General features: G+C 31.2%; 1 protein-coding gene across 3 annotated transcripts; it reads left to right on the plus strand.

Annotated features, from left to right (window-relative positions):
• Positions 1 to 42: 42 nt before the first annotated feature.
• LOC126749495 (probable phosphorylase b kinase regulatory subunit alpha) lies at positions 43 to 24,164 on the plus strand. 3 transcript variants are annotated; one of them, XM_050459190.1, is made up of 18 exons: positions 43 to 661; positions 716 to 875; positions 929 to 1,384; positions 1,437 to 1,589; positions 1,641 to 1,814; positions 2,724 to 3,047; positions 7,984 to 8,131; positions 9,278 to 9,442; positions 9,506 to 9,676; positions 11,435 to 11,488; positions 12,043 to 12,257; positions 12,307 to 12,457; positions 16,254 to 16,446; positions 17,980 to 18,263; positions 18,328 to 18,380; positions 18,442 to 18,594; positions 18,646 to 18,903; positions 23,687 to 24,164. In XM_050459190.1, exons 1-18 carry the CDS (start codon positions 360 to 362, stop codon positions 23,912 to 23,914), a joined length of 3,642 nt encoding a protein of 1,213 aa, XP_050315147.1. In that variant the 5' UTR covers positions 43 to 359; the 3' UTR covers positions 23,915 to 24,164. The 3 variants fall into 3 exon arrangements, with proteins under 3 accessions (XP_050315147.1, XP_050315146.1, XP_050315148.1); XM_050459189.1 differs by lacking the exon at positions 7,984 to 8,131 and adding an exon at positions 3,102 to 3,249 and having other exon boundaries at positions 46 to 661; XM_050459191.1 differs by lacking the exons at positions 7,984 to 8,131; positions 11,435 to 11,488 and adding an exon at positions 3,102 to 3,249 and having other exon boundaries at positions 47 to 661.
• Positions 24,165 to 25,762: the final 1,598 nt, after the last annotated feature.

The following is a 25,762-nucleotide window of genomic DNA, read 5'->3' on the forward strand; positions in this document are numbered from 1 at the left end:
ATATTTCTGACTGCGCAATTTACACTCGCAGATTTAATGTAGACCTATATATTTGTGTTCTGTGCTGTAGACACTACATAAATTATTGCAACCCTAATCTCACTTATTTATTTTTTACTGAAAACAGAATCTCCTCACTTGTATTTGAAATTATTTTTACGCTTGAAATGTAAACACTAAAATCTCTTAAATTCCCAAGCAAATCAGCTGATATATCGGACAGATTACACTCATGAATCGCTTGTAGACACCGCCGTCATTGAGTTATCATTGAAAACATAACCTCGCTTATTTATTTTTATTTTTTATTGCTAATTAATTATCTCTCAGTTTCTATAAATTAATATCTAGACGTTAAAATGCGGAGCCGAAGCAATTCGGGGGTGCGCCTGGACTATTACCAACGTATAGTGCATAAAATTATCATGTCCAAACAAAACCCAGTGACTGGCTTATTCCCTTTAAATGAGCATAACAACCATGCCTGGATAAGGAACAACGTTTACTGCATTATGTCCGTTTGGGGCCTCTCGATGGCTTACAAGAAAATGGCCGATCAGGATGAAGATAGGGCCAAGACATATGAACTAGAACAATCCTGCGTTAAACTTATGAGGGGCCTTCTTATGGCCATGATGCAACAAAAAGACAAAGTAGAAAGGTATGTGGTAACCCTTATATTAATATTCATATTCAGGTTAACATTGTATGGCAGATTCAAGCAAACCCAGAATCCATTAGATTCTTTACATGCAAAGTACTGCTCTGAAACTGGACAAATAGTTGTGGGGGATAATGAATGGGGGCACTTGCAAATAGATGCGATCTCCCTGTATTTGCTTATTTTGGCTCAAATGACTGCCTCGGGACTTCAGGTAAAAAACCATTAAAAAACTTTCACTAACTTAAATAAGGAGAATATTTTTAGATCATTTTTAACTTAGACGAGGTGTCCTTCATTCAAAACTTAGTTTTTTATATTGAGTGTGCCTACTGCACTCCTGATTATGGCATATGGGAAAGGGGAGATAAATCTAACCATGGCCTTCCCGAGTTAAATGCCAGCTCTATTGGTATGGCTAAGGCTGCCCTAGAAGCCATGAATGAATTGGACTTATTTGGGGCCAGGGGTGGCCCCTATAGCGTTATACACGTTTTAACTGATGAGGCCCAAAAGTGTCAAGCTGTTTTGCAGTCAATGTTGCCTAGGGAATCCAGTTCAAAAGAAATAGACAGTGGATTGTTGTCAGTTATTGGTTATCCTGCTTTTGCAGTGGACAATCCTAACCTCATAAATATTACCAAGGAAACTATTGTTGAGAAGTTGTTGGGCAGGTATGGATGCAAAAGGTTCTTAAGGGATGGCTATAAGACCCCTAAAGAGGTATAATAGGGCCAAGAGGTTATTAAAATAAGTTTATTTATACTAATTTTAGGATCCTAATAGGTTATATTATGAACCTTGGGAGTTGAGGATGTTCGAGAACATTGAATGCGAGTGGCCAATGTTTTATTGCTATTTAATACTGGACGCGTTATTTTCGGGGGATAAGGATATGGCTATGGAGTATAGTGAACGTTTAGATGAGGTACTGAACGTTATAAGTTGACTTCAAATTTTTAAAGTGAAAGTATTGCAGATTATGATTAAAACCGAGGATGGTATTAAATTGGTACCAGAACTGTATGCTGTACCGGCAGAATTGGTGGCGGCAGAATACAAGGAACCCGGCACCCAAAATCGAATACCTTTGGGTCAAAGTCCGTTTTTATGGGCTCAGTCTTTGTATATCATTAGCAGACTTTTGCAAGAGGTAAATGAAAACTTATATAAAAATTATCCAGTTAGGTCGACCTCTTATAAAGCTGAGTCTAACTTGGAAAGTTATTAAGGTACAAACATCCTTTATATATCAAATTGTTTGTTAGAAATTTCTTCAGCTTTAAGTGTAAACCTAATGAAAATGCCTGAAACAATTTTTGACTAACACGCCAAAGTGTCTTCATTTTAACTGATTTCAAATTGACAATTTTAGCTTTGCTTAGGTCCATCTCTCATAAATCTAAGTATAACTTGGAAAGTTCTTGAGTTACAAAAGTTCCTTATATATAAAATTGTTTATTAAGAATTTCCTCAACTTTGAGTGAAAACCTCATGAAAAATCCTCAGTTAGTTTTTGAGTAGCACTCTAGAGTCTCTTTATTTCTACTAGTTTCAAATTGACCATTTTTGTTTTGTTTAGGTCTATATCTCATAAAGCTGAGTCTAACTTGGAAAGTTTTTAAACTACAAAAGTCCTTCATATATCAAATTGTTCAATAGAAATTGAGCTAATCGTGAGTGAAAACCTTATCGACATGCCTGGAATAATTTTTGAATTAGCATCAGCATGAAGAAAGTTAAACTTTAATAAAAAAAAATATAGCTTAACCAAAATGGCTGTGATTCATTTAATACCACATCTGCAAAAATGTTTTATATATAGAATACATCATGAGGAATTCCTCTAAATCATCCTCAAAAAAAAATAAGTTTCACTCAACAGTGTTTTTTTATGAAGTCTCAAAGTACTGTTCCTGATAAATCTCAGTCTAACTTTGAAAGTTCTTATGCGACAGTAATCCTTTATATATCAAAATGTGCATTATGAATTACTTCAACTTCAAGTGAGAACTTTAGTATTTTCATACCTGGAATATTTATTTCTTATTTTAATTTATAGAACTTTTTGGCACCAGGAGAGTTAGATCCCCTGAACCGTCGCCTATGTGCTGAAAAGAAGCCAGACGTGGTAGTTCAGGTGGTCATTCTGGCCGAGGATATTGAAATTAAGAATAAACTAGCGGAGCACGACATTGTGGTCCAAACTGTTGAGGAGGTGGCCCCCATTGAGGTACAACCCGCCAGGGTTCTATCGCATCTTTATACGTATTTGGGGCGAAATAAGAAACTGGGACTTACCGGAAGGAAATCGAAGGATGTGGGCATTTTGTGCACCAGTAAACTGTATTCGCTTGGCGATCGAATATTCGCCTTTACGCCACAGGTAAATTCATTTTGATTTTTTTTTAATGTGTAAGTTCTGTTTCTTTTGCTCCAGTTCACTGACATGTCTCACAATTACATTGCCTCAGACTATGAACTGATGATTGACATTTGCAAAAGCGAGATTAATTTTCTGAAGTCCAGTTGGCAAAACATGCTCGGACGGCCTTTGGTTACGATTTTATGTCGGAGGTTACATTTAGGTACAAAAGAGTAAAAATTTCTTTTTTGGTAGCTTTTGAACGAGTGCGTTAATTTGCTTTGGTTTTTTTTGGGAAATATATCTGAATGTCATTAATGTTTGCACGTTCGTTTCGGAGCTTTTTTGCCATTGTTCTTTACTAACAGTTCTTTTTTTGTGTGTTTTGTGGGTGTCCTTAATAATTTGTTATGTAAAAAACAGCGAAAACTTGTTTTGGATCAATCCCTGGTTAATATGAGTCTAACTCGGGCAATTTTTGGGGTACAAAAATTCGTTATTTATTAGGAGTTGCTTTATCTATGACAGAACCTGCTATAACAATGCCTGTAATAGTTTTCGAATTACGACAGGAGAAAGTTTAATTTTTATCAAAAAAAAAAAAACACACATAACTGAACCAGAACTACTACTGTACCTCAAATTCAAAAAAAATCTAATTCTCAGGTAGTTGAAATGAATTTTTCTGCAAGTGGTAATTTATTTGTAAAGTAGGAATCAACTGCCTGGAAAAATTAAAAATCGATTAAACTGGCCCAAATAAAATATTTTATTTAGTTTTAAGGTAAATACGAACATTTTAATTGTTAAAAATACAAATAAAATACACTTCTTAACAAAAATCATTTTTTTTTTAAATCCCTTTTTTTGTAAAAAAGACCTGAACTGTCTTGAGGAAATAAAGATAAATTACACTGCTCAAAAAAAAAATCAAATTCTCGGGCATTTGAAGTAAATTTTCAGAAAAGTGGCTTTTATTGCAGACCTTCCCTCCAACTAAACTGCCTGTAAGAAATAAATAAAATGCACTGGTCAAAAAAAAACCGAAAAAGGCAGTCGAAGATATTGTTATTTAAAAAACTCACTTTTTTTATATAAATATTTACTATACAGTTCGTATAGTAAATATACTGCGCACAAAAAAACTCACAAGCAGTTGAAGTTAATTTTTTAAATCATTTCTTCAAAAATTATATTTGAGAGAATTTTTCTAGTAAGGAATGTTTTAAACACTGCTCAAACGAACTTAATCTTCTCAAAAAGAAATTGAGATTTTTTTGTAAAAAAGAGCTCAATTGCCTTGAAGAAATAAAGATAAATTACACTGCTCTAAAAAAACAAAATGTAACTTCTTTATAGGTAAAGTAACTTTTTTGAAAATAAAGCCACATCTGCCTGAATAAAAATCAAATACACTGCTCCAAAAAAAAAGCAATAATTTTTCTAGCAACAATATTTTATACACTGCTCAAAAAACTCAAGAAATAAAAATACACTGCCCAAAAAAAATAATTTTGTCAAAAAGGCTATTTTTTGCAGAAAAGACTTCAACTGCCTTGAAAAAATAAAGTTAAATTACACTGCTCTAAAAAAAATCTTAAACTTAATGCAATTTATCTAGAGAAACAACGTTTTATACACTGCTTAAAAAAACTTAATCTTCTCTTTTTTGTAGAAAAGAGCTCAATTGCCTTGAAGACATAAAGATAAATTACACTGCTTTAAAAAAAAACAAAATGAAACTTCTTAATAGGTAAAGTAATTTTTTTGAAAATGAAGCTTTAACTACCTGAATAAAAATCAAATACACTGCTCAGAAAAAAATCAATAATTTTGATATAATTTTTCTAGCAAAAACTGCTCAAAAAAAACGAAATCTTCTCAAAAGGTCGTTTTCTGCTGCATGAATAACATACAAATCAAATACACATTTTTTTTCAAAAACTTCAACTGCCTTGAAGAAATTAAAATAAATTACACTGCTCTAAAAAATAAAAATTTAACTTCTCAAGCAATTGACATGCATTTTCTGATATTTTTCAAAAAACATGTTTCAACTGCCAAGAAGAAATAAAAATCAAATACATCCACCAGAAAAAAATCAATAATTTTTCTAGCAACAATATTTTATACACTGCTCAAAAAAATCAATTTTCTCAAAAAGCCACCGTTTTTGTAGAAAAGATCTCAAGGAATAAAAATACACTGCTTAAAAAAATGAATTAAATTTCAACTGCTTCGACAAGATACAAATCAAATACACTGCCAAAAAAAAACAAAATTTTGTCAAAAAGTCAATTTTTAAGCAGAAATGACTTTAACTGCCCTGAAAAAATAACGTTAAATTACACTGCTCTAAAAAAAAACTTAAATTATATTATACACTGCTCAAAAAAACTCAATCTTCTCAAAAGGCCACCATTTTTGTAGAAATGATGCCCAGGAATAAAAACTCACTTCTTAAAAAACGAATAAAGTTTTCAACTGCTTAGACAAGATACACTGCTCAAAAAAACTCAATTTTCTCGAAAAGTTTCTTTTTGTTTGCAGGAAAGACCTGAATTTTTTTTTCATATAATATGGTAAAGTACACTGCTCAAAAAAAACTAAAAATTCTCAGGCAATTGAAATTTTTCTCAATTCTGAAACAAATATAAACTTTTTTGTAAAAATAAAGATAAATTACACTGCTCTAAAAAAAACAAAATGAAACTTCTTAATAGGTAAAGTAACTTTTTTGAAAATAAAGCCTCAACTGTCTGAATAAAAATCAAATACACTGCTTCAAAAAAAATCAATCATTTTTCTAGCAATCAATATTTTATACACTGCTCAAAAAAACTCAATTTTCTCGAAAAGTAATTTTTTTCGAAAAAAAGTCTCAAATGTCTGAAAAAAATAAAAATCTATTACACTGCTCTAAAAAAATATATTCTACTTACATCTATGTCAACTCTTTGAAAAAATAAAAAAATGATCTATATTTTTTTAATAATTATGAAGCAAACACGATTTTTTCAAAAAATCACATTTTTTTTCATAAAATATGGTAAAATACACTGCTCAAAAAAAACTAAAAATTCTCAGGCAATTGAAAATATTTTTTGGAAATAAGCAGGTTCAACGGTCTGAAAAACATTAAAAATTAATTACACTGCTTCATAAATAGAGGTTTTTCTTTTTTGTGCAAAAAAACGATTAATTGCCTTGAAAAAATAAAGATAAATCACACTGGTCTAAAAAAAATGTTGATATAATTTTTCTAGTAAAAACTGTTTTATACACTGCTCAAAAAAACTCAATCTTCTCAAAAGGCCACCATTTTTGCAGAAAAGATCTGAAAGAATAAAAATTCACTGGGCAAAAAAATTAATTAAGTTTTCTGCTGCATGGACAACATACAAATTAAATACACTGCCCAAAAAAAGAAACATTAAAATAAATTACGCTGCTCAAAAAAAATCAAAATTTAACTTCTCAAGCAATTGACATGCATTTTCTGATATTTTTGAAAAAAAATGTTTCAACTGCCAAGAAGAAATAAAAATCTATTACACTGCTCTAAAAAAAGATATTTTTTTTTAATTATGAGGCAAACACGAGGTGACTTCAAAAAGTCATCTCTTTTACATAAAAGCCGGTAAAATACACTCAAAAAAAAACTAAAAATTCTTAGACAGTTGAAAATACTTTTTTTTGGATAAAGTGTCAATATCTGAAAAACATTAAAAATTAATTACACTGCTTAAAAAAATATATATTTTTGTCAACTCTCAATACGGTTTATTCAAAAAAAAAAATTAACTTCCTGATAAAATACACTGCTCAAAAAAAATCTCGTGAAGTTAAAACAACCTTTTTTGGAATTAAAGCTTCAACTGCCTGGAAGAAATAATATCAGTACACAATAAAAAATCAATATACACTGCTCGAGAAAAAATCCTACATTTAAGAGAATTTTTCTAGAAACAAAAAATGTTTTATACAGTTCCTTTTGTTTTTTATGTGTTTCTCGGATGTTCTTTAATAATTATGTGGAACACGCTTAAAGAACAGGACAACTTGTTTACGTCAATTTTTTCGGACGATTTTTAAGATTTAAAATGTGTCAAATTGCTTGTTAGGAATTACTTTAATTGTGATAATACCCACATAAAAATGCCTGGAATAGTTTTTGAATTATCATGGAAGAAAGTTAAATTTGTTTGAAAAAAACATATAACTTAACCAAAACGGTTGTACATACCTCATTAAATTTTATAACTAAAATCATGTTTTATGTATGGAATTCATTCTTAGAATATTTATGGAAAAAGTATGAAAATTCCTTAAAATTTTTTGATTATTCTTTAAAAACATCGGTTTTGACCTGACTTAGGTCCACCCCTCATAAATTTGACTGTACCTCAGGCAACTATTGACCTACAGATATTTTTCATTTATAAAGTTTTTTCACTAAAAACTGCTATAATTGAGTGAAAACCCCAAAAAAAATCACTGGAATAGTCTTTGAATTATTACAGCAGAAACTTAGATTTTTGTTAAATAATAAAATTAAAATAGCAAACCTCAACTAAAACGGTTGTAGTTCATTAAATTTTAAAACTAAAATGATGTTTTGCATATGGAATTATTCCTTAGAAAACCTTTCATATCTTCCTAGGAAAAACTAAAAATTACTCAAAAAATGTATGAACATTAATCAAAAACTTTGTCTCTAGCCTGGCCTAGCTCCATCCAAATTGTTCGCCAATAAATGTTTAAACTTTCAGTAAAAGCTACCTAGAACAATTTTTAAACAAAAAACATTCGTGAAAGATGCCAACCAAAACGACTGTAGCTCATTTAGTTTTAAACCAAAAAAAAAAATGATTCAAATATGAAACTGATCCCCTGGAATCACTTGAAAACAAGCTAAACTTTAGTCCATTTTGTTGCATGTCTGTGTCGGGTTTAGAATATTGACATGAGCGAGTACTACACGAGTTACGACTTGGCACTTCTCGCTGACAAACTGACCACTCACATCGCGTTTTTGACCATCAGCTGGCGAAATCAGCTCGGGAGACCCACCGTCACCCTTGTGGCCACACGTCATTACTTAGGTAAAACCAATTGTACCTTCCTTAATTTTAAGCATGCTCAGAAATCTAATTTATGTTAGTAGTAGGACATTTTAGGGTAGTGGATTAAATCAAATAGCTAATATCTTCTCTTTTTTAAGGTATCTTAGCATAACTTTTTGGGCTAATTTTTTTCTTACTAATCATAATGATTTTCTTTTCAATTGCTATTTTTTACACTAGTTAAAGCTAAGTTACGATCGAAGCCTACGTGCCTTAAACCTTGAAGATTCTAAAACGATAGCGTTACGTCTTTTATAATTTATTGAAAGTTGAACATAATTTTTAATTCATTGTAAAGTTTATGTATTGAAACTTATTATCACAATTAGCATGAAAAGACCTACACCAGTGATGGTACTAATGATTTCTTATTATATTTTTTAACAACCCATGTTTTTTTATTTAATCTAGGCAGATTGTTTTTGTATTCTGTTATTTGTTTCGTTGTATAATAATTGCTAGTTAAATGATAATTTTTCTTTGATAACTCTTATAAAGTCAGTGTAAGGAATTTTGTAGTCAATACCATCTGTCGTTGATTCTTCCGCTGCTTCGTCTATAACTTCATTTTGCTTATTATAAATTCTAAGGATCTTCTCAATTAAGGATTTACAATAATACAATCTAAAATGGGGCTCTCAAACAAGATGAACTAGTTAAAAACTATACACTATAGATGAACATATTAAACTAAACGTTAAGTAGAACCCTAAATAAACCCTACTAATCAACTTTAACTAAAAAATACGAATAAATTAATGTATTTACATTTTCATGACTAGTACTCGATGTATTTGAAGGTATTTTTATGGTCATTAAATATGTACCATTTTAACTTTCATTTTAAGGTTACAATTCTAACTTTTCCATTTTTAATCTAGGTTAGTTTTTTATCACTTTTTAATGTTTATTTTTTTGTGCTTCTTAAGGTTTTTGTATTTTTCTCCTTGCAGTCAAATTAAATACGTAACTAATTTTGAATTCTGTTGGGTCGGTAATATTCTGAACGGTGAGGATTTCCCGCTATAACACGGGCTGCAGCATGTGTATGTCTGCCAAAAAAACAAAACCGCTTAATAATTCACAGTCCTGTTTAGCCTATTTTATGTGGTATCGTTGTTGCAGAAAATGGCAAAATTCCTTTGGCAATGATCACCACCATGAAAAAACTGAAATCCGGCTACATAAACGGCACCAGAGTGACCCTGGGCCACCTGAGTGAGTTTTTGAACACCAGCTCGATTACTAATTTGAGTTTCCTCGGGTGCCACGAAGATGGCGTGCCGGACAGTGAGTGTTTTAATATATATCGTGGACATTATCATAGTAATTGTTTTGTTTTTTTTTTCAAAGAACTGAACCCGCAAGTTTACCGATACTTGGAGGAGCATTTGCAGAAGTCTTTGTCGCACAAAGCGGCTCTTCTCACTCCCACCACCCCGAGGAGGCATAACAGGCACCTTTTAAAGAGACGGATGTCCGTTAGGGGGGCCGTGAAGAAAACCAGATCCATTAATGTCGATGGTAAGCTTTGTATATGAGATTATTTGTTTGTTATTATCAGTTTCGTCTTCTTAAATTAACTTTTTTGCGTAATGGCGGGGTTCCTCGGAACTTAGGAGTAAGAATAAAATAGGGTCAAGTGGGGCAAAAATGAGACGCACAAAATTCCGTCGATAAATGAGACACTCTACTAATAATTTAATTCCCATATATTTTTTTATATGAACTGAGAGCAGCAGTTGTAAGGACCTCATGACTACAATTTATTATTCTTCAGTAACCCTATGCACAAAATTAAAATTACAAAATCCGTCACTTTATTTGAGGTAGGTATAAAACTATGGTTTGTAGGTTCTGGAGGGTTAAATTTGAGACACGCACTGAGGTAAAAATCAGACATTGCAGATGTAAATATAAGACATATATTTTTGTTATTTATATACCATCATATATACTAATTACATACAGAGCGATCAGTTGGAAATTAATGAAACTCTAAGGCTAAGATCTTTCTGTTAACTGTTTCAAATGCCCTTCGAAAATCTAAAAATACTGCTAATACATAATTACCCTTATCAATTTCCTTTAGAAAACTATGACAGATATTAATAATTGCAGATTCACAAGAGTGACTTTCACGGAAACCAGACTGATTTATAACCAAAATATTGTTATTATTGCAGTAATTCAGTAATTGTTCTTTTAGAACAAGTTCCAACATATTTATGGGTCTGAATTCACTAGATTAAAAGTATTTTGAACCTTTGGCACAGGAATCACAGTCGACTCCTTCTATGCCTCAGGGAAAATCCCACTTGAAAGTGATGCATTTACAATATCCAACAAACGATGTCCAACAACATCACAAACATCGCACAACACGCGTTTTGAGATACCATTTTCACCACCCCCCACATTTTTAAAATTCGTTAAAATTTTCTTTAAATCAGTTAAAGATATTTCTTTGAAAAATGAAAACTTACTATACTGGTCAGCAGTGGCACCTATCTCATCTGCTAACACTCCATTTAATCTCTAAACCATCCAAATTTTAAAACCTAAAGGTCACCATACTTAATATTAGGATCAAAATGAAAAACACACTTACACTTACTTATATTGTAGATGGTCCTCGTCAATAATAATAACTGTAATATCATAATCAATATAAGAAATTCATAAATCCTTCTGTGATCCAGAGTTTTTTATTTATTTTTTTCTTTATTATGTTATAACCATCAATTTGGACAATCTTTCAAGCAGCCAATCCACTTATCAATTCTTTATAAAATAAAAAACATAGTGTTGGATTTTAGGGTATGTACGAGGTGTTCTTAAATTAGACTTTCATGTCGCTAATTAAGTTAAAATAAGCATTACTTAGATTGTCAACGCCCTGTTTTTTATTAATGCTACTTGGGTGTTTTTTTAATTTCAATCATTTCACTTAAGAGTCTCTTTTTATAATTTCGCTGTCTAGATAGAATTTCTGTTTTTTTCAAAATCAAATGGATGTTGAGACTTTTCAAAGTGCACAGCAAAAACCGCTCTTGTTTTTGAATTACTGTTAATAAGTATATGAGGTTTTGTACTCAATTAGTCTTCAATTAATTTAATAATGTTTTATTCCTACTCCAAAGTACCGACGAACCCTGCCATTGTGCAAAGAAGTTTATTTATTCGTTTAATTATACTAACCATTCTTTTGTTGTATTTTATTGTGTGTACCTAACGCTCTAACGATTTCTTTCTTGGTTTGGCCCCTCTTTTTACAATTAGCTTTGAATTATTGGACGTGGGACACCCCCCCTGCAAAACCCACTACTCCAAACGGTAAGTGTTGACATAGTTTATTGGAATCATCCTGGGGCTTTTGCATGTTCTATTTAAATGCTTTTGCTAGTTTTTCTAGTGACCAACCCCGTTTGAAACTTCAAAGTTTCCCAGCTTCTTTTGATGTTAATCTATGGACAAACGCGTTGACACGAGGATTAAGTTAGACCAGGGGAAACTTTTAAGCAAAATTCTCACTCAATTGGCAAATATGTCGTTAAGTTCATTGTTGCACATTTTTGTTTCATAACCCTACTTCTTAATATATTTTTTTTGAGATTCCTTAATAGGACCAACAGTATGGAATACAGATTCCAAAGGGCTTACTTTTACTAATCCATCAAATAAAATAAGGATAAATCAATTTAACTCTAAGTTACCCTTCGGTAAAAAATGAACCCCGAGCTAACACCCTACTGACAAGTTGACCCTATAAAAAGAGAACTATACCACATTGATTGCATATACAAAAAACGCCTCATTTCATTATTATTATCATCATTATTAATCAAATATTATCCTAGAAGTTCCTAAAAGTTTAATTTACGTTATAGCGGAAACGCTTGGGATGGAAAGCAACGAGACCCTGGAACGTAGAGGCTCGATTTATTACTCCTCAAACACCGACACGGTCGATAACGCGTTGGGTGATTCTAAGATCGAAAAACCCGGTACGTCACCCATTTTGGAGAAAAAACTGGAAATGCCCGTGGTTACGGTAACGAAACACCGTACTCAGAGCGAGAGTCAACAGTATGCCGATACTGAGGTACAATTTTGGATTTATTTAAACTTTAATTTTAACAGTGATTTTTTAGGTGGAGGAGCTTTTTGCGATGTTAAGGGAATCGGAATCTTTGGACGAGCAGGGGGATATTCTTCAGTTCTTAGTGGTGTCCAAAGGGCTGGATTATAACACTGATATGTTGGAGAATGGGAAAGTTGTTACTGTTAGGGTGCTATTAAAAGGTGTGTACGCACCAATAATGTAGTATACTCTCTGTATATGACCTTTAAATTAATAATGTTCAATAAGGCTTTTAAAACTTCAAATTTGGTGGTTTTTTGGGCTTTCATTGACAAAATTGCATGTCACTAAGAAAGTTTTTGACGAATAATAAACGTTCGTATAAGAAATTATTGGAAAATGAATGATCTTACACAACCCTTTGAAAATATTCCAATTATTTCATAAAAATTTTATTGTTTAAAGTGAAAATTTGCTAAAAAACATTGCTCCTACCAAAATTGCCCTAACTATACAAATCCTTAACCTAGGATCGCGTTTAGAAGAGAGTTACGCCCAAAAATGTCTGATAACAGATAAAAATTGTGATTTTATGTGTTGTTTTTAGTAACCCAGTTCAGTTGTGTTAACTTTTAAGTGTTAAGTTCGATAAAGGATCAATTAGAATCCAAGCTGTTCAAAACTCTTTTTCTTTTAATACCAACGTTTCGGCCTATATTAGACCTTCTTCCAGAAAAAATGAAAGCTTTTCGTTAAAATGTGACTGTCAAAAGCCATATTTTTTTGATTATTCCATTTTGTTTATTAGTTTTTCAGGGTATCAAACTGCTGGTGTATAAGGAACAAAAATAATGAATTATAGTCTAATGAAGCTTTAATTTTTCTGTTCGCCCTGAAGAAGGCCTAATATAGGCCGAAACGCTGGCATTAAAAGAAAAAAAAGTTTGAACAGCTTGAATTTTAATTGACTCCTTATCCAACTTAACCCTTAAAAGTCAACGAAAATCTTGATGTTTCGAAAACTTTAAATTTGAGGATTCCCGGACCTTAGGAACAAAATTCCCTCAAACTTTCAAAGTTCTTGAGGTACAACAAACGTTTGTATATGAAATAAAGGACCTTTTTTCGCCTAAATACAAAATTACCTCAAACTCAAAGTTTTCGAGGTACAAGAAACGTTCATATATGAAATCATTAGTAAGTAAATTGCCTTTTTTTTAAGAATAATCAAATTATTGATTGATTTTATTGATCATAAAAACATTATGGTTTAAATTGAACATTTGCTAAAAAAATAGCAAAAAAGTTGCCCCAGCCAAAATTGCCCTAACTATTCAAATCTTTAACCTAGAATCGTGCTTTTACCTTCAAACTCATCCTCAAGAATCCATTTACATAAATGTAAAAGAATTTTGAAAATATTACAAGTGGTTCTAAAATTATGCTGAAAAATATCCGATAACAGATGAAAATGTTCAAAAAACTTTAAATTTAAGGACACTTGAAATTATGCATTTTTAAGACAAAGAGGATTTTAGAATCTGGCAGTTTAACTTTTAAAATTGGATAAATTTATTATTTTTTCTTAGAATTATTTCTTTCAGAAGAGTTAATCTTATTTTTTTTTAAGCCAGGTGACTCTATCTGATTATTTTTACTAAATACCTATTTTTAGGATTTTTAAGCACTTATTTTGATGTCATTCAAACAACTGAAGCCATTTTTGGTTAACACGCAATTTTTTATTTTTATTTTTTTAGATATTTTAGTTTCTTCCAGGGATTTAAAGTTACTTTCAAAAATATGAAGTAATTTCTGGGTTTTTTCAGGTAGTAAAGGGGCATTCCTGGAGTGTTGCTAGGCAGTCGATGCCTATTGTGACCTATTCCGGTAATATTTTTTAGAAGATTTAATGGATTTTAATATGAAAGAAATGACTTCAACTCCCTGAATCCAAAAATTATTTCAATTTCCTGGAAGAAATCAAAAATGAACTCAACTGCTTGGAAGATATGAAAAATTACGTTAAACTCCTGGAAATATGGCAAGAAAATTGCTCACTAGACAAATCCTTAACTTGAAATCGCGTTATTACCTTTAAACCCATTGTCAGGAATCCCTTTAAATAAATGTGAAAGAAGTATGACAATATTCTCAATGGTTCTAAAGTTATGCCCAAAAAGAGCCGATAACATTAAACACTTTGATGTTAAAAACATCAAATTTAAGGACTCTTGGACCCCTCAGAAAGATTTTGAGGTACAAAAAAACGTTCGTATATGAAATCATTCTTTGCTTAAACACCTTTTAAGAATCATCCAATTATTAGATAAAAATATAATAATTAAAAGTGAACATTTAATAAAAAAATTGCAGAAAAATTGCTGCAAGCAAACCTGCCCTAACTAACGAAATCCTTAACCTAGATTCGGGTTCTTAGTCTCAAATCCATCCTCAGGAATCCCTTCACAAAAATGTAAAAGAAATATTAATGAACAAGAACATAAAATTAATTTAAGCACCAGAAAATGCAAAATTTCCGTGACCTTCTTTTTAACATTCTTTGGGTGAACATTTACATACCCACCACAAGGAGGGAGTCTTTAGTGGTGCTTGTTAAAATTATGTTTGTGATAGTGGTAAACAGATATCTTCCTGGTATATTTTCTTGTAGCAGTGGTTTTTTCAAATATATTTCTTTTTAGGTATTTTTGGACTAAACAATTTTAAGAGGACCAAAATTTACAAGATGGTAGGAATGTAATTTGATTTTCAATAAACGTTTGAAATATAGATCGTGTATTCTAAAATACCGCTTTAAATAATCCACCAGCAAACTGTAAATTGACTATAAAACATTCTTGATATCTATGTATATATTCTCTATTTATTGGAATTGCGAGTTATGCCCAAAAATTACTGATAAGGGATAAAATGTACCAAAAACTTGAGGATTCTTGGATGAAATTGGTTAAAATCTATGATATCTCTTGGCCTAAAAACCTTTCAAGAATAATCCATTTATTTCATATAAATATTATCGTTTAAAGTGAACATTTGCTAAAAAAAAAATGGCAACAAAATTGCTCCAACCAAAACTGCCCTAACTATTAAAAAGCCTAACCTAGAATGGCGTTTTTACCCTTAAATCCATCTTCAGGAATCTGTTTAGATAAATGTGAAAGAAATATTAAAATATTTCAAGTGGCTCTAAAGTTATGCCCAAAAATGTCCATAAACAAATAAAAATGTGATGTTCCAAAAATTTCAATTTTGACGTCACTTGAACCTTGTTGGACACAATTGCCTCAAACTCAGAAAGTTTCTAAGATCAATGAAGTGTTCGTATAAATCATTGGGAAATAAATGACCAAAAAACCATTCAAGAACAATCCAATTATTTTATATAAAAATTATCATTTAAAGTGAAAATTTGTTTAAAAAAATGATGAAAAAAATTACTCCAACCAAACCTGCTTTAACTCCAAGGGTTTACCCTAGAATCGCGTTTTTACCTTTAAGTTCAGTTAAGCTCTAAAGTTATGCCCAAAAAGGTCCGATAACATTAAAAACTTTGATGTAAGAAAAACTTATAATTTAATGATGGATAAAATTTCCTCAAACTTAAAAAGTTTTTGAGGTACAAAAAACGTTCGTACATGAAATTATTGGATATCAAATGACCTTTCTTGTCCTAAAAATATTTTAATTTCCCTCACTGCCCAAATCCTTAACGTAGAATCGCGTTTTTACCGCCAAATTCCTCCTCGGGAATCCCTTTACGTACATAAATGTGAAAAAAGTATGAAAATATTTCTTTATATGATAAAAGTGGCTTAGGCCCAAACATGTCTGATAACAGATAAAAATCTAGATGTTTTAAAAACTTATTGACTTTACATATGAAATCTTTGGTGAAGAAACACTACCTCTCTTCATTAAAATATTCCAATTATTTGACGATAAAAATACTGTTAATACCCAGTATAGCTAAATTTCAATTTTCTTTTTATAAAGGTCTATACGAGAAAGCTTGCCAACAAAAGATGTGGGGTTTAGTCAGACATACCGCGGGTATGTTGGGAAAACGCGTGGAAGATTTAGCGAAATCCGTAACCGATTTACTGGTACGCCAAAAGCAAATCACCGTGGGAATGCCGCCGAATAACGAGCACACCATTACCGCCCCTTTACCGGAAAGCGAATTAAGGTAAATTTAGGAACATCCTATTTGATAGTATAGTTTAGCTGAGGCTACTTTACTATAAATTCCAAAGGAAAAATCACTTTGTATATAGTGAGATAAAAATTCAAGGATTTCTACATAAAATTATAATCACTGAAATTCTTTGCCTTATATTTGGTGTTCTTGGACCTCTAGGTCAGAGAGTTTTACATATCAAATTGTTGTACAAGAAACGCCCATTCTTTGTCCAACACTCCTTTAGGAATCTCTCAATTATTTCATGAAAATACTCTTAAAAATAGTGAAAACTTGATAAAAAATTATGCTTCAACCAAAGGTTCCATAACTACCCAAATATTTAATTAAGAGTCACGTTTTTACCTTCAAATCCATCCTCAGGACTTGCTTCATGTACATTTTCGACAATATTCTTATTATATAATGTCAAGAGGTGATGATAGTTCGTCAGATGACGAAGAAGACTACAATCTATTATAATTTAAAATTGTTATACACTGTTCAAAAAGTGCCAGATCCAAAAGTGACATTTTCAACTGTTTTACTCTACATATTATGTTCAATAAATTTGTGAAAAAAATATATTATTCCATTTAAACAAAAGTAACTTTCTAAAATAAAATAGCATTTAAGTACATTAATTATAAGGTAAAAAACAAGTCCCAGTTGCACGCCTTTGGCGAACCGTTTTCAATGTTTATCAGTGGGTAACAATGGGCAAAACTCATAAATTGACCCAAAACCGGGTGGCACTACCTGCAATCAACGAAAAGAAAGAATTTTACATTGAAACTAATACCCAACTAATATAGTGGCATAAAACATTGGTGGATCACCAGGTACCACTTTTGCATACCTAATGAGGTTTTATTGCTCTACACACTTCTGAAATAGAGTATAGTTCAAAAGTTATTCCGAAAATGTCTGCCAATGAATAAAAATCTCGATATTACAATATTAATTTAAATAACTTCAAATTTCGTGCCACTTTTACGTCTCAAGAAACGTACATATACGAAATTGTTGTGTAAGAAATGAACTTTCTTGGCCCCGGACTTTTTATATTAAAGTAAGTAAAACAAAATTTGTGAGCTAACATATACTTTATTTAATATCAATTTTTCCAGTTAATTTCTTGATTTTTGTAGAAAAGATATAATGATCTACATATAATGAATATTATCTAAAATGCGATCAAGGGCCAATCTCTAGAGCTCATTATATAAGCATTATATATTATTAACTTAGTTCTGTGTGATATACCAAATACATTATAAATTCAGTATTATATTATGTAATTATTAGATACCTATACTAACTAATCCAGCTTTGGTAAAATCAATTTTTATTGTATTTCTTTGTAAAGAGAATATTTTATGTATATTTAAGTTGAAGTATTGTTTTGAATCATGTGGCACACACAGATACCTCTGTATCTAGGTGTCATTTATGTCTATTGTATTTATATACTGTGCATCATTACCTAATAAATGAATTGAATATATCATTCCAAATTCCCTCAAGTTAGTTTTTGCTAAGGCTCCTAATACACGAAGCGTACGGCCAGGACGACAGCACGGCAATGTTAACCCAAGAACTGCTCGTATATTTGGCCATGTTCATACGCACCGAACCGCAACTGTTCATGGAAATGCTTCGGCTCAGAATCGGTCTCATTATACAAGTGATGGCCACCGAACTGTCGAGAACTCTGATCTGCGACGGAGACGAGGCTTCTGAGCATTTGCTCAATCTGAGCCCGTTCGAAATGAAGAATCTTTTGTATCATATTATTAGCGGCAAGGAGTTTGCTATTAGCAGCGGTGAGTTATAGTGACAATGAAAAACAAAAAAACATTTTTCAGGTTATTTTTATTGTTATTTCAGTTGGCCGAGGCAATTTCTCCATAATAAGCAATAAGTCTAGCAGGATTAGTAAGGTGAGGACTTTTTATCCCTTTCTAGGTCTACATGAATAAAAAAGACAATTTTTTTTTGTAGAAAAGCCATATAAGTCTAGCAACTGATTCTGCCTCAGATGACTTAATAGAACCGGACAGACAGGGTCAGTGGTTGAGAAGACGACGACTAGACGGGGCCCTCAACAGAGTCCCGAGAGACTTTTACCCAAGAGTATGGAAAGTTCTGGAACGAGTAAGTTTACACCCAGTAAAAAATTTGTAATTGATTAAATGACTTTTTTAGTGTCACGGTATTGATATAGCGGGCAAAGTGCTGCCGCAATGTTTGACCCAAGAAATGACCCCAGGGGAACTAAAGTTCGCCTTGGCAGTCGAAACCGTTTTAAATACCATACCGCAGCCGGAATATCGACAGTTGATCGTTGAGGCCCTCATGGTTTTAACGTTGGTCACCGAGTATAACGTGGCGCCGTTTTTAGGGGGAGTGTTGCAGATCGAGTATTTGGTGCATAGGGCTAATGAGTTGTTTTTGCAAGATCAGGTAAGAAAATGTATTTAATATTACAGGGGAATTCTTGGGGATTAATTTGATATGTATAACGTTTTTTTTTAAGCGGGAGGTTTAGTCGACTGCAGCTGTTATGTTTTGATAGAGTTTTTTTCGTGGAAATTTCACTTCTACGTATGATAATTTGAAAACTACTCAAGAGATTTTTATGAGGTTTTTATTCAAAGCTGAAGTCATTTTTTAAGTACACTTTCATATATGAAGAATTTGTGTACCTTAAGAATTTATTGAGCTAGGCTCATATTTACCAGGGGTGAATTTAAGCGAGAGGCCAAAAAACTTGTATAGATATTTTTGAGTCATACCTAATAAATTTGTAGAAAATTTTTATAATTTTTCTAGGGTAGTATAAAGAGATTCCTGACGATTAATTTCATGTATAAAACATTTTTTTTAATGCAAAATTAAATGAACCTTGGCAATTTTAGTTAAGCTCTGTTTTATACCAATTTTTTTGACCAATATGTAACTTTGTTCCATGATAATTAAATAACTCTTAAAGGCATTTTTATGGGATTTTCACTCAAAGTTAAAGCAATTCTTAGTGTACAATTTCATTTATGAAAAACTTTTGTGGCAGAAAAATTCTTTGAGTTAAACTCAGATTTACCAGAGATGGGCTTAAGTGAAAGGCTATTTTTAATTGTATAGACATTTTTGAATCATACTCAATAAATTTGTGGGAAATTTTTATAATTTTTCTAGGGGAGTATGAAGAGATTCCTAACGATTAATTTCATGTATAAAAAATTATTTTTACTGCAAAATTGGACAAGCTACGGTCAATTTGGTTAACCTCCGTTTGATACCATTTTTTTTGTCTAAAAGGTAACTTTCTTTCTTGATAATTTAAATTAATATTCCAGGCATTTTTATGGGATGTTTATTTAAATTTAATGCAATTTTTAGCGAACAATTTCATATATAAAGAATGTTTGTAACTCATGAATTCACTGAGCTAGACCTTGACTTACCAGGAATGAACTTGAGCGAGAGGCTACAAACCTTGTATAGACATTTTTTAGTCATACTCAATAATTTTTTGAGTAATTTTACCAGGAGAGCATAAAGAGACTTCTGAGGATGAATTCGATGTATAAAATGTTGATTTAGATTCAAAATTGACTGATCTGCGGTCATTTTAGTTAAGCTCTGTTTTATACCAATTTTTTTGACTAATATGTAACTTTGTTCCATGATAATTTAATAACTGTTTTAGGCATTTTCATGGGATTTCTACTCAAAGTTAAAGCAATTCTTAGTGTACAATTTCATATATGAAAAACTTTTGTAGCTGCAGAATTCTTTGAGTTAAACTCAGATTTACCAGAGATGGACTTAAGTGAAAGGCTAAGAATCTTGTATAGACATTTTTGAATCATACTCAATAAATTTGTGGGAAATTCTTATAATTTTTCTAGAGGAGTATAAAGAGATTCCTGACGATTAATTTCATATATAAAACATTTTTTTTAATGCAAAATTAAATGAACCTTGGCCATTTTAGTTAAGCTCTGTTTTATACCAATATTTTTGTCATAAATGTAACTTTCTTCCATGATAATTTAAAAAGTATTCCAGGCATTTTTATGAGATGTTCACTTAAAGTTAATGCAATTCTTAGCGAACAATTTCATATATAAAGAATGTTTGTAACTCAAGAATTCACTGAGCTAGACCTAGACTTACCAGGAATGAACTTGAGCGGAAGGCTACAAGCCTTGTATAGACATTTTTTAGTCATACTCAATAACTTTTTGAGTAATTTTTCCAGGAGAGCATAAAGAGACTTCTGAGGATGAATTCGATGTATAAAACGTTGATTTAGATTCAAAATTGACTGATCTGCGGTCATTTTAGTTAAGCTCTGTTTTATACCAATTTTTTTGACCAATATGTAACTTTGTTCCATGATAATTTAATAACTCTTGAAGGCATTTTTATGGGATTTTCACTCAAAGTTAAAGCAATTCTTAGTGTACAATTTCATATATGAAAAACTTTTGTAGCTGCAGAATTCTTTGAGTTAAACTCAGATTTACCAGAGATGGACTTAAGTGAAAGGCTAAGAGCCTTGTATAGACATTTTTTAGTCATACTCAAAAGTTTTGTGTGAAATGTTTATAAGTTTCCTAGGGGAGTATAAAGTGATTCCTGATGATTAATTTCATGTATAAAACATTTTTTTGTAAGCAAAATTGACTGAGCTACGGTTATTTTGGTTAAGCTCAGTTTAATACCAATTTTTTTGTCAAAAATGTAAACTTCTTCCTTGATAATTAATTTAATATTCCAGGCATTTTTATGGGATGTTCATTTAAATTTAATGCAATTCTTAGCGAACAATTTCATATATAAAGAATGTTTGTAACTCAAGAATTCACTGAGCTAGACCTTGACTTACCAGGAATGAACTTGAGCGAGAGGCTACAAGCCTTGTATAGACATTTTTTAGTCATACTCAATAATTTTTTGAGTAATTTTTCCAGGAGAGCATAAAGAGATTTCTGAGGATGAATTCGATGTATAAAACGTTGATTTAGATTTAAAATTGACTGATCTGCGGTCATTTTAGTTAAGCTCTGTTTTATACCAATTTTTTTGACCAATATGTAACTTTGTTTCATGATAATTTAATAACTCTTTTAGGCATTTTTATGGGATTTCTACTCAAAGTTAAAGCAATTCTTAGTGTACAATTTCATATATGAAAAACTTTTGTGGCTGCAGAATTCTTTGAGTTAAACTCAGATTTACCAGAGATGGGCTTAAGTGAAAGGCTAAGAGTCTTGTATAGACATTTTTTATTCATACTCAATAAATTTGTGGGAAATTTTTCTAATTTTTCTATGGGAGTATAAAGAGATTCCTGACGATTAATTTCATGTATAAAACATTTTTTTTAATGCAAAATTAAATGAACTTTGGCCATTTTAGTTAAGCTCTGTTTTATACCAATATTTTTGTCATAAATGTAACTTTCTTCCATGATAATTTAAAAAGTATTCCAGGCATTTTTATGAGATGTTCACTTAAAGTTAATGCAATTCTTAGCTAACAATTTCATATATAAAGAATGTTTGTAACTCATGAATTCACTGAGCTAGACCTAGACTTACCAGGAATGAACTTGAGCGAGAGGCTACAAACCTTGTATAGACATTTTTTAGTCATAGTCAATAAATTTGTAGGAAATTTTTATAGTTTTTCTAGGGGAGTATAAAGAGATTGCTGACGATTGATTTCATGTATAAAACATAATTTTTAATGCAAAATTGGACGAGCTACGGTCAATTTGGTTAACTTCTGTTTAATACCAGCTTTTTTTGTCTAAAATGTAACTTCCTCCAATGATAATTTAATACCTGTTCCAGGCATCATTATGGGATGTTCATTTAAATTTAATGCAATTTTTAACGAACAATTTTGTATCTAAAGAATGTTTGTAGCTCAAGAATTCGTCGAGTTAGACACAGATTTGTGAGGCATGGATCCTGGAGAGACTAAAATATCTTATAAAAATTTAACTTTCTTTCCAGATAATCTGTTAATGCTATTAACCTCTTAATAAGTATTTGAGATTAAATATTTGATTCTCCTTCATAGTTCATATTTGCCTTAATAGAATTGCCTATTCTCTGTTACATATGTCAGTCTCTTTTTCTATATTTCTTTGCTTGAAAATATTTAATATAGGAAAATATATAAAATGTTTAATATGCCAAACATTTTTTTTGTATATAGGTTGTAGATAGAGGAAGTTATTTTCAATTAAAACCACCCCCTAAGTTTAAAAGTTCCGTATTTGTATCTTTTAAATTCCAGCAGCTTCTCTAATAAAACTTTTCAAAAAATTATACAGTGTATAATTTTGTATATGTTTATTTTTGGTTTGTACATAAAAATGTATTCTAGGCATGGTTATAAGACATTTACTCCAAATTATGGCAATTTTATACATCAATTTCGTAGTTAGACTCAGATTTACCAGAGATGGACTTGTATAGACATTGATAAGTCATGCTCAACAATTTTTTGAGGATTTTTTTTCAAGAGAGTATTAAGAGACTCCTGAAGATGAATTTAACGTATAAAACATTTTTTTAGATGCAAAATTGAATGAGCTATGACCATTTTGATTAAGCCAACTTTTTTGACAAAAATGGTTGATTGCTTATGCAAAGTTAAAGTAATTCTTAACGTACAATTTCCTATATGAAGAATTTTTCTAGCTCAAGAATTCGTTGAGTTAGACTCAGTTTCATAAGGCATAGACCTCGCTCTAAGTCTAAAATATCTTTTATAAAGACGCTTTTAAGTGATAATCAAAATCCTTTGAAGAGACTTCTATGATTTTTTTAAGAGAGTATAGAGAGACTCTTGTGGAACATAATATTTTTTAGTGAGAAATTTAATCCTCTATAGCGGTTTTAGTTAAGCCACCTCTAATAGCAATTTCTTTCACAAAAATGTAACTTTTACCCGCGATAGCTCTAAAACTATTAGAGGCATTTTCATGAGGTTTTCATTTAAAGTTGAATCAACTCCTAAAGAATAATTTCATACACGAATAATTTTCCTAATTCAAGCATTCCTCGAGTTAGTCTCAGATTTACCAGAAATGGTCTAGAACAGAAACTACCTCACCTAAATATAAACTTAAAAACCTTTTAAAGAACCAATATGGGGTTACAAAGAGGTTTCTGAAGGATTTGAGGACACACAACTTTCACAAACCCAATTTTTCTCCTTTCAGATGTCTTGCAATGGGGATGCAACCCTTTGCTGTGCAAAACCGAAGGACCAACGCGAAACCACCAATACAGGAAGTCTGTTGTGCGGGGGTGCGGCCTACATCTGTCAACATTTCTACGATAGCGCCCCCAGCGGTTCTTACGGTACCATGACGTACCTTACGAGGGCCGTAGCGGTTTATTTGGATTGCGTCCCTAAGAGTGGGGAGTTGGAGTGTAGTATTTGTTAGTTTGGAGTTTTTTTGTTTAAGGTCTTAAGATAGTTTTTAGCGATGTATTATATGATGAACAAGTTTAGTTTTGAGTGCAAAAAGTAATTTTTAGATTATTCTACGTTAGTGCAATATTTTGATTTGTTATGTCTAGTTTGGGTCATGATAAAATAATAGAATCAAAATCCAAGGCAGGAATGTAATTTTAATTATGTTAGTAAATTGTAATTTTATTTAGAAAATAAGAAATATATTATATTGAAAATTATTGCCCTTTAGGTGCACAAACTTACTTCAGAGGTTACAAATCATCTCTTAACCACAGCAAAAAGTGGCTTAGTGTTTTTATAGACTTTGTTAAAGCATTTGAAACTGTCCCACCTAATAAGAACATTATGGGGTAAGAGAAACTGCAATAACACTAATGATAAATTATTTAAAAAACAGACACCAGGTTGTTATGAATAATATATATAAAATGAATAATATTTTAAGCAAAGAAGAAGGAATACAAATAGGAGTGCTACAAAGTCTACTTACGACAAAAATAATGAGGTCATTATTTCCTATGAAGATGAAACAGCATTATTTTCTAATTATTAGAATTAGACTTACTATATAGTGAGAACTTTTCTAAATTTAAAAGAATAAAGATAAGGAATTTATTATAATGTATAAATCATTAACTGGGTCAATCCGAAGGTACATACTGTATTTCAATACGGAGGATTGTATAACAATGCTTTACAAACTAAATATTGTACATACATATATCTTAAAGACTTTTAAACCAAGACTTTTTCAAATAAATCAACTATTTACAGAGCAAACAACAAGGACACTATATGTTCACATATTCATTTCAAGCCTCATATTAAAATCAGTATAAATCTTATGCATAATACAAGATCGAGGGCTAGAAGTGACTGAACCATTTCTAGTAGTTTAAAAAATATAAATTTACATTTGTTTTTATATTTAGCATGAAAAATAAATCGAAATTTAGCAAATAATGTAATAGGTATGTTCACAATCATGTTCACCAAAATTTTGCCACATTTTTCTGATAATATACTTGAGACGTTCAGTTGCAAAACTGCTTAAATCCATTTTTATTCAAAAATGAGATAGTGTGGCGCTGTCTTCTTTAAGACGTTTGACATAAGATGTCAAATTTATTTGGCCACAAAACTTGATAAATCCCAAAGAAATTGCCTTCGAAAAAGTAATAACGGTAGCAAAACTTTTTTAATTCTATGTAAATAATGTTTCAAAAGTGGTTTAATCCATTAATCTGTAACGTTTTCAAAACTCTTTTCTTTCATTTACACTTCTACCACAGTAATAATACGCGGAATCAAAACTGTTTTGTTCCGCGAGATCTTACAGGCATGTGTTCCACAAATAATATTTTTATGGTTTAGTTTTGTTTCGACTGCGGTATAAATAGGTACGTTGATTTTGTTTGTGCACTGCTTGAAAGTTAATTTGTGCTGTTTTTGTTAAAAATTTGTTAATATAAAGAGGCTTACACACATTGTGATATGGAAGACTCATTTTGTCTTGCTATGCTACACCTGGTAAAGGCCGAAAGAAATTGCGAAATCCATCAAACTGAAAGAAAGTAAAAGATAAAGTTCAAAGGTAATATTTTAAATACATTTTTAATAGTTAGGTAGGTAGGTACTTAAAATATTTTTTTTTTGTTGCAGGTATAAGCCTAAAACTCTAACTAGACACCCCAAATGTCATCATAAAAAAAGTACTTTTGCCTGTGAAAACTTGTCTATCTATATTCGAAGATTTCATGAAAAATTCTATGAAAATACTATGAAAATTGCGCAAGATGATAACTTTATTCTTAAA

The sequence above is a fragment of the Anthonomus grandis genome, unplaced genomic scaffold (genome assembly GCF_022605725.1).
Source record: "Anthonomus grandis grandis unplaced genomic scaffold, icAntGran1.3 ctg00000121.1___fragment_1, whole genome shotgun sequence".
NCBI lineage: Eukaryota > Metazoa > Arthropoda > Insecta > Coleoptera > Curculionidae > Anthonomus > Anthonomus grandis.

Bases quoted from the DNA above. Each gene is read 5' to 3' on its own strand.
- LOC126749495 (XM_050459190.1), top strand. From the start codon at position 360: ATGCGGAGCCGAAGCAATTCGGGGGTGCGCCTGGACTATTACCAACGT. The intron at 662-715 runs GTATGTGGTAAC...ATTGTATGGCAG, and splicing joins CAAAAAGACAAAGTAGAAAG to ATTCAAGCAAACCCAGAATC. The intron at 18,264-18,327 runs GTGAGTTATAGT...TTGTTATTTCAG, and splicing joins GGAGTTTGCTATTAGCAGCG to TTGGCCGAGGCAATTTCTCC.